The 9,406-nt window shown below is 46.3% G+C and overlaps 1 protein-coding gene across 1 annotated transcript; it reads left to right on the forward strand.

The window, feature by feature from the left end:
• Positions 1 to 1,184: 1,184 nt before the first annotated feature.
• BBS10 (Bardet-Biedl syndrome 10) lies at positions 1,185 to 5,017 on the forward strand. Its single transcript, XM_077838922.1, has 2 exons — positions 1,185 to 1,375; positions 2,769 to 5,017. The coding sequence occupies exons 1-2, from the start codon at positions 1,185 to 1,187 to the stop codon at positions 4,819 to 4,821; spliced, it is 2,244 nt and encodes a 747-aa protein (XP_077695048.1). The 3' UTR covers positions 4,822 to 5,017.
• The last annotated feature ends 4,389 nt before the right edge of the window (positions 5,018 to 9,406 follow it).

Consider the following 9,406-nt stretch of genomic DNA (forward strand, 5'->3'; position numbering starts at 1 on the left):
CAGCAGGCAGCTCTGTGTGCTGCCCTGTCCACAGGCCCACCCCTGTGGCTCCCACTGGCTGCAGTTCCTGGCCAATGGGAGCTGCGGGGGCAGCGCTTGGGGTGGGGGAAGTGCACAGAGCCCCCTGGCTGCCTCTACATGTAGGAGCCAGAGGGGGGAACATGCTGCTGCTTCTGGGAGCTGTGTGACGTGGGGCAAGACCTCACCCTACTCCCTGGCTGGAGGGAGGAAGCTCCTGATGCCACTTCCCAGTGGTACCTCGAAGGCCTGATTAAAATGCCGGGAGGGGCTGGATGTGGCCCCCAGGCCGCAGTTTGCCCACCCCGGCATAGGCTATGGATGTCTTGTGCCGTGTAATAAGAGGGAAGGCCTGCAAAGAATGCTACTGTTATGGAGAATGAAATTAATGATGGTCCCTGTCTACAAGGCACCATTTATCCTGTTCACGTATGGCTGTGTCGCAAGGGACTGCTGGGCGCCATGAAGCCAGACAGAACCGAGCCACCAACGAGAGGGTAAGGAACAGCATCGTGCTACGGAAACTGTCCAGGATTTCTGAAATACTGTCAGCAACCAGGCACCCCTGCCAGCGCTTGGTTCCCAAGGCCAAGTGTTCAAACACTAAGTCGCGCCCCAAAACATCCACTCTTTGTAGAGGCCTTTTTAGAGCTGCCCTCAGGTGTGAGCCTTTGTGCTGCAGGGGGGTCACCGTTCCAAGCTTTTCCCCACACCCAGCAGCGCCAGAAACGGACCTTGGCTAAAAGGAGACTCGGCTTCCGTCCCTCCCCGGCGTTAGGTGAGCCAGGGCCTAACCCCGCGCAGTCCCCGCCGCGTTGCCCCCGGGAGCGGGTTCCCAGCGCGCGGCTAACACGTGCTCGGCGGGAGGCGGCGGCAGGCGGTCCCACGCGAGCCCCAGCATCGCCTGCTGCTAGCGGGAGGGCCAGCTCCGCGTTCCCCCGGGGCGCTCGGACCCGCACGCGCCACTCACGAGCGGCTCGGCTCAGAGCGAGGCTCGGCCTCTGGGAGACGCGGCACGAACTAGAAAAGGCGGCCGCGTGCTCCGCCCCCGCGAACGGCAGAAAGGGGGGGGGGGGGTTTCACACCCCACCTTTGACTGGGCACGTTACCGCCTTCCAACGTGATGGCGTCACGGCGCCGGAGATCCACAGCGGCGGGCGGTTTCCATGGCGTCCGCGGCGTCCCTGGACTTGGGGCGGCTGGTGCAGGAGGCCGAGGCGCTGGCGAGCGCGGTGCGGGGCGCGGTGGGGCCGCGCGGGGGGCAGGTGCTCCTGACGCGCCCCACGGGAGAGGCGCTGCTCACGCGGGACGGGAGGCGAGTGCTGGAGGCGCTGAACCTCGGCCCGCCCACGGCCAGGTAACGCCGGGCGGGTACCTGCCTCCCGCGCCTTCTCGGGGCGGCCGGCGCCGCCTCCGCGTTTCGGTGGCTTGTGGCTGCGAAACGCCCGCGACGTGAGCGGGCCGGGCCTGCAGCGCCTGGGAGCCGAGCGCCCCTGTGCTGGGGTCGCGGATTCCCGGGCCGCAGCCGGTCCGTGAAGCTCTGGGACGTCCCTCCTCCGGCCCAGGCCACGGGGGCAGAGCGGTGGCGACTGGTGCCCTCGCAGCAGGCGGGCGGCAGTGAGAAAAGAAATCCATGAAACGAGGGGCAGCTGCTCGCCCTGGGCAGAGACCGCACAGCAGCGTCTGCCAGCAGTTCCGGGGCTGCGTTACACCCCTTCACACCCACCCAGCTTCATCTTCCCCTCCGTGAGCCGGGCGCTGATGGGAGCAATACAGCCCCCAGCCCTGCCCCCAGCAGAGGCCAGGGCCCTCGCCTTTCGCAGCACCTGGGGACAGGGAGGGGTTTGGGCTTCTCGCTAGGATGCTGTGGCCTTTGGCTGTCACTGGTGCCTGCCTGTTGCCTACCTCTGGGTCTGGCCTATCTTTCAAGCCCTGGGCAAACCTTTCCATTTGTTAAAATGACACTTTGGAAGAACCTGCAGGGGGTCATGAGTAAGGCTCTGTTTTAGTCACAGGTATTTTTAGTAAAAGTCATGGGCAGTAAACAAAATTCATAGCCCATGATCTGTCTGTGACTTTTACTATATACCCCTGACTAAAACTTGGGTGGGTGCGCCACGGATACTTGGGCGGGGAGGGGGGGGAGTGTGGCCCAGAGACTCCTCAGGAGGTGGGGTGGGGGCAGGTTCCCTACTCAGCTCCTTGGAAGCAGCGATCTCCAACTCCTAGCTCCACATGTTGCTTCCACTCCGCCCCAAGCCCTGCTTCTGCAGCTCCCACAGGTTGGGAACCGCAGCCAATGGGAGCTGCAGGGGCAGTGCCTGCGGGTGGAGGCAGTAGGTGGAGCTAGGAGCTGAGGGAGGGGCGTTCCTGTTGCCCTTCCGGGCAGCCTCCCCAGGTAAGCACCACCCCACACACCCAGCCCCCACACCGAAACTCCTGCTGCTGGGAGGGGTGGGGGGAGGGCAGACTGCCCCAGCAGCAGCTGGTGCGATTGGCCCAGGGGCTGCCTGTGCTGCCCAGGTGGCTCCCAAGCCAGCTACATGGGCTGCTTCAGAAGTCACAGTAGTCCTGGAAAGTTGCGGAATCCATGACCTCAGTGACAGACACGGAGCATGAGTCATGAGTGGCTAGTATTATCTTTTGAAAAGTGAATAGTTGAAACACTTTTGTTAATAAATTGAAACTATTAATTAAAATGTGTTGGTAAAAGCCGCCCTTAATTTACTTTATTTTCCTTTTTCTACCAGAATGATGGTAGCTTGTGTCTCCAGGCACCACAGCATGACTGGAGATGGTGCTAAAACATTCATCATCCTATTGTCCAAATTACTCAGAGGACTTCAAGCAATTCTTGATAAAAGTGAAGGATCTCCATTTTGTGAAGATATTCAAAGGAGAGATAGATATGAAAAACATTGTCACAGTCTGAAGCAAATATCTCAGTCTCTTATGACATTTCAGACTCACATATTGGACCACATTATGTCACAAGACCTAAGAAAACATTTTTTATCTGCTTTTTCTAGTTGGGAAGGAGAGATACATAGGGACACAATGGAGTCAATATTCGAAGCTTACTTTTGTGGAAGAATAGGAAATAGTCATCAGAAGCTTCTTTCCCAATTGAGTTGTGATTTTTATTACAGGTGTATACCTTTCAAAAATGGTAGAAATGAAATGCTGAATTTAGTGAATGAATATTTTGTAGAATTGCATTCTGCTGTAACAGGTCTTCCTGTTTCAAATTCCAGGATCTTAGAGGGACTTGTTCTTCACAGAGATTTTGCTGTGTACTGTCCAGCAGATGGGGACATAAGAATGTTAATTGTAACAGAATCGATCCACTCTGCTCTTTCTGCCTCTGGTTTAGAGTTTGTCGTAAATGCGGAAGTTGAGTGTCAAGCATCCCAAGTCTGGATTACAAAAAGAACAGAAGCTATAATGAAATACTTGAAGAACAACAATATAAAAGTATTATTGTCAAGTGTGAAACAACAGGAAATAGTTAGTTACTATGCAAAAATAAGTGGTATATCTATTGTAGAGTGTTTATCATCAGAAGAAATCTCTCTTCTCTGCAAGACCACAGGTATCTCACCTTTTATACCTACTCGGGACAATATACGTGGTGAGATCACTGAAACCATGATGGCAAAATTTTGTCGGCCTCTTGTACTTGGCTCCAAGAGATATGTTCATCTTGGTTTGACAAGGACATGTGCCTTTCAGCCTCATTGTGTAATCTTTTGTGGACCAGTGCATGGTGTCACTGAACTGCATGCCTCTGCTTTTCATGGAGCATTTAAAATGTTACAGCAACTATTTAAAGCAGTTGATCTGAGTTACAGATGTAAAGCACAACCTGAAAACCCAAATAATGCATCAAAAGCTGTACATTGTAGTTGGCAACATTCAGCTACTCCGCAAAAACTCATAATGGAGAATATTTCTTGTAATAGGGAAAAGGTCAATGACCAACAACTAAAAACATCTATGGCTGAAACAGAAAAACAGTTTATAGACTCTTCTTCATGGGTAGATGAAAATCCATCATGTAATCAAACAGACTTACAAAAATCCTCAGTTCTAGCCATGCCCATTGTAGAATTAGAAAGTGATCTTACGTTTTCAGCTCTGATTGACAGAGGTAGTTCTGGAAGAGAGTTACAGAAACCGCCACTGAAATGCAAGCATCCGAGTGAAATGTGGGTAAAGAATAAGAGTGAGCCAGTTGTCAACAACCACAGGATTTGTAATGATGCTATGACAGCTATAGAAAACACCAGTACATCAGTTGTGTCCGAACAGCTGAACGCTGCTAAGGAGTACTGGAAACCAGGCAATCGTATAGTTCCGTTTAAGTATGAGAAGAGTTATAAACACACAGTCCAAAGTTACACCAACTTGGTCATACAGGCAGGGTCAGTTTTGCCAGTTGGAGGTAACTTTGAGATCCTGTTACATTATTATCTCCATTCCTATGCAAAACAATGTCAACAACCAAAAATAGCTGTTATTTCTACTGTAATTGCTGATGCATTGCTAAGCATTCCAAAAATCCTTTACAAGACAACAAAAGAGAACGGTTTTACTCAGGTCTATTTCAAAGCCATTAGTGCACTTCAAACTAATCAGCAGCTGCCCGTGCATCACCAAGGTCTAGAATCAGTGTATTGTAAATATCAGTTAGTAGCTTCTGTTCTTCATTGTGTTACAAACCTTCTCACTATTGATTTAATAATTGGTATTAGGAGACTACCTCAAAAGAGTGAGGTTAATGATTCAGAAGAAGATTTGTGAAAACAATGTTTTTGTTTCTCCTATGTTGTTACCAGAAGATTTTGGTTCAATTATATTAAGCCAATGATGTTACTTTAGAAACACTGCTTTTAATTTAAAACCTTTATTTCCAATTTATCTATTTCGGTATGAAAGGTTGTGGCCTACCGTAAGTGATTTTCCTGGGAAAGTAGCAGCTAGCTAACTTTCCTTTGAAGGACAGGGATACAGCCCTCCAAGATTAGACAACAAACAAAGTATTCGAAAACAAAAATATTTATTTAGAAGTGAATAGTTACAGTAAAAGAGTAGAGATAGAGGTACAGTAACTCCTCACTTAAAGTCGTTCTGGTTAACGTTGTTTCATTATGTTGCTGATCAATTAGAGAACATGCTAGTTTAAAGTTGCACAATGCTCCCTTATAACCTCAATTGGCAGCTGCCTGCTTTGTCCACTGTTTGCAGGAAGAGCAGCCCCTTGGAGCTAGCTGGTGGGGGCTTGGAACCAGGGTGGACTGGCAGCCTCCCTATCAGCTCCCCCACACCCCTAAGTTCCCTGTGCAGTAGCCACCCAGCAGGCTATCAATTGCAGTTCAGCTGTCCTTCCTGCTGTCCCACTGACATATGCTGCTCCTGCCCTCTGCCTTGGAGCTGCTTTCTGCTTGCCGTGGGGGGGGGGAGGGGCTAATGTCAGGATGTCCCCCTCCCCCCGATCCTGTACCCCGCTTATCCCATTTCCATAGAGCGGGGCGGGGAACGACACAACAAGGCTCAGGACCGAGGGAGCTTCCTGGCAGCAGCTTCTGTCTCAACTTGCTGATCTACTTTAAAAAGGCAGTGTACTTAGAGCGGGGTTAGCGTACGTAAAGGGGCAATGCAAATCTCTCTCTCTCTCTCTGTGTCACATACACACAGAGTGTGTGTCTCTGTCTGCCATGCTGTCTCCCCTCCCTCCATTCTTGCTGCCTTGTAGAGTGTGAGGCTACGTTAACAACAATGGGTTGACCCTTGAGTGCTCAGCTGATTGCGAGTTCATCATTTAGCGGTAAGGCATTCCCTGGGAAAGATCCCACCTTCTGACTTCACCACCTCCACCAAGCTTCACAATCATCATTGCAGTGTAGCAGTATTAAGTTGTTTAAAACTTATAGTGTGTGTGTGTGTATGTGTATGTGTGTGTATATATATAAAAAATTGTCTTGTCTGGTGAAAAAAATTTCCCTGGAACCTAACCCCCTCATTTACATTAATTCTTATGGGGAAATTGGATTTGCTTAACATCGTTTCGCTTAAAGTCACATTTTTCAGGAACATAACTACAACGTTAAGCGAGAAGTTACTGTAATAGAGTTACAGTATAAACATGAAGCGGCGTGGCAAATAAAGACACAGCCCTACCATTACAGTTTCAATTAACTATCACATATAACAATACAATCATTCACTTAGTACTCTATACCTTATAACAATATTATTACATATACCAATTAGGGCTGTCGAGATTAAACAAATTAATCATGCGATTAAACAATAATAAATACCATTTATTTAAATATTTTTGGATGTTTTCTACATTTTCAAATATATTGATTTCAATTAGAACACAGAATACAAAGTGTACAGTGCTCATTTTATATTTATTTTGATTAAAACCTAATACAAGTACTTTAGTGCAATCTTTTTATAATGAAAGTCGATCTTACAAATATAGAATTACGTGCAAAAAAAACCCCTGCATTCAAAAATAAAACAATGTAACATTTTAGAGCCTACAAGTCCACTCAGTCCTACTTCTTGTTCAGCCAATTGCTCAAACAAGTTTGGTTACAATTTGCAGGAGATAATGCTGCCCGCGTCTTGTTTACAGTGTCACCTGAAAGTGAAAACAGGCTTCCACATGGCACTGTTGTAGCTGGCATCACAAGATATTTATGTGCCTGTTGTGCTAACGATTCATATGTCCCTTCATGCTTCAGCCACCATTCCAGAAGACATATCCATGCTGATGACGGGTTTGCTCGATAACTATCCAAAGCAGAGCTGACCGATGCATGTTCATTTTCATCAACTGAGTCAGATGCCACCAGTGGAAGGCTGATTTTCTTTTTTGGTGGTTTGGGTTCTGTAGTTTCTGCATCAGCGTGTTGCTCTTTTAAGGTATCTGAAAGCATACTCCACACCTCGTCCCTCTCAGATTTTGGAAGGCACTTCAGATTTTTAAACCCTGGGTCAAGTGCTGTATCTATCCTTAGAAATCTCACATTGGTAGCTTTTTTGCGTTTTGTCAAATCTGTAAAAGTGTTCTTAAAATGAACGTGCTGGGTCATCATCCGAGACTGCTATGACATGAAGTACATGGCAGAATGTGGGTAAAACAGAACAGGAGACATACAATTCTCCCCCAAGGAGTTCAGTCACATATTAATGCATTTTTTTTAACAAGCATCATCAGCATGGAAGCATGTCTTCTGGAATGGTGGCCGAAGCATGTAGGGGCATATGAATATTTAGCATATCTGGCACGTAAATATCTTGCAACACCGGCTACAAAAGTGCCATGCGAACGCCTGTTCTCACTTTCAGGTGACATTGTAAATAAGAAGCAGGCAGCAGTATCTCCCGTAAATGTAGAGCAAATTGTTTGTCTTAGCAATTGGCTGAACAAGAAGTAGGACTGAGTGGACTTGTAGGCTCTAAAGTTTTACATTGTTTTGTTTTTGAGTGCAGTTATGTAACAAAAAAATCTACATTTATAAGTTACACTTTCACGGTAAAGAGATTGCACTTCAGTACTTCTATGAGATGAATTAAAAATAATATTTTTATCATTTTTACAGTGCAAATATTTGTAATAAAAATAATATAAAGTGAGGACTGCACACTGTGTATTCTGTGTTGTAATAGAAATCAATATATTTGAAAATGTAGAAAAACATCCCAAAATATTTAATAAATTTCAATTGGTATTCTATCGTTTAACAGTGCGATTAATTTTTTTAATCGCAGTTAATTTTTTGAGTTAATCGCGTGAGTTAACTGCGATTAATTGATAGCCCTAATATTAATCACTTAAAATTAAACATCTAGTACATGTTGGCGTGGCAGGTACCAAATGGGTTGGGAGATCTCACTCAAACCACGGGTATCCAACTTTATTTATACTTAAAACACATACGCTCAAGGATGTTTAATAGAAAAAGATTTTGACTTAGAGGCCTCTTAAGATTCCCTCTGAGACTGTCTAAAAGTCCTTTGCTTTGTCAAAATTTAGGGAGCACTGATAGCTATTGCCCATTGTCACTGGCCGCTGGGTCGCCTGCTGACTGCTTCGCTTAGGTGAAAGCAGTACCTCACGCAGGAAAGACAGAAGCCTGTTGGTTGCTGCTGTTGGGCTGCTGCGGAGGCCTCCCGCTGGCCAGGTGGCAGAAATGGCCATTGCCAGGGGCCACCCTGGAATTCTGGGTGGGCTGCTGCTGTAACTGCCTTTCAAGCAGCCTCTCCCTTGCTGGGTTCTGCTGATGCTGCAGCCGCTGTTCTATAAGCACTTTTCTTCATTGCAGGTGTCTGGCAGAGCTCCAGTCTCTTGCTGGTCCTGGTCCAGAGCTTTAGCCTGCCGGCTGCTGCCTTTATATATGAGTTCAGCTCATTAGCTATTACTTTATTATTGTAATTCAGTCAGTCAGCCTTCAGGGATTTGCATATGCTAATTTGTCATGTGTATTGACATGTGACACTCAAGCTTAGCCAATCAGCTTCCAGTTATTAGCATATGCTAATTAGTCACTTACCAAAAACTCCTCCTCTGTTCCATAGACTTTTACAGGCTCAATGCATTCTTATGAGGTTTTTCAGCTGATCTTTGGATGAGCCCTAGCTACTTCGTGTCTGGACGTCCCATTGGTTTCTATGGGCTATCGTGTATTCCTATGGGGTTTTGCTGAGTCATTCCCCACAGGAAGTGATGCAATACTTTGCCTTGATTGCATCATCCCTATTCATTTCTGTGGGCTCCCATGCATTCCTATGGGATTTCCCACTTTACATTACGTAATCCTATACTATAGCTGCCATCACTGTATTTTCTAATTTAAATTATTCTTAATTTTTATTTAATTAAAGCTTTATTCTTAAAACTAATTACTATTCTAAGCATGCCAAAGGGTCCTGACACTACCACCACTCATTTTATATTCAATTAAGCAATTTAAAATTTTGGTGAATTTAAAACCCTTTTTGAGGTTTTTCTGCAGATTGCCAATTAGGGCTTGGTAAGGCATTTCGGGCAACTGAGGCAAAAATCTTATGTGTTCTGGTCAAGTCTGGATGCCCAAAGCTCAGTGTAAGAACAAATACTTCTTCCTATAACAAAGAGGGAAGAAAAAGCAGATCACTGCAGGTTTGTATTGCTGTTGAACTCAGTAAAGCAATTTCTATTAATTTATCAGGCAGGTTTCAAATGCAAGCAAATGTAATAGTATGCATTTAGGGTTAAATTGATTCTGGCCCTGTGCACCGTATTGTGGAGGGTCTTGTGCGAATCTGCCCAATGGTGAATTTCACCTCATTTTTCACATTTAAATATTTATGCAAATTAAATGTGAATTTT

The sequence above is a fragment of the Eretmochelys imbricata genome, chromosome 1, assembly GCF_965152235.1.
Source record: "Eretmochelys imbricata isolate rEreImb1 chromosome 1, rEreImb1.hap1, whole genome shotgun sequence".
In the NCBI taxonomy this organism is placed as follows: Eukaryota; Metazoa; Chordata; order Testudines; family Cheloniidae; genus Eretmochelys; species Eretmochelys imbricata.

Excerpts from the sequence above, each read along its gene's own strand:
- BBS10 (XM_077838922.1), top strand. The coding sequence starts at position 1,185 with ATGGCGTCCGCGGCGTCCCTGGACTTGGGGCGGCTGGTGCAGGAGGCC. Across the intron at positions 1,376-2,768 it reads CTCGGCCCGCCCACGGCCAG|AATGATGGTAGCTTGTGTCT; the intron begins GTAACGCCGGGC and ends TTTTTCTACCAG.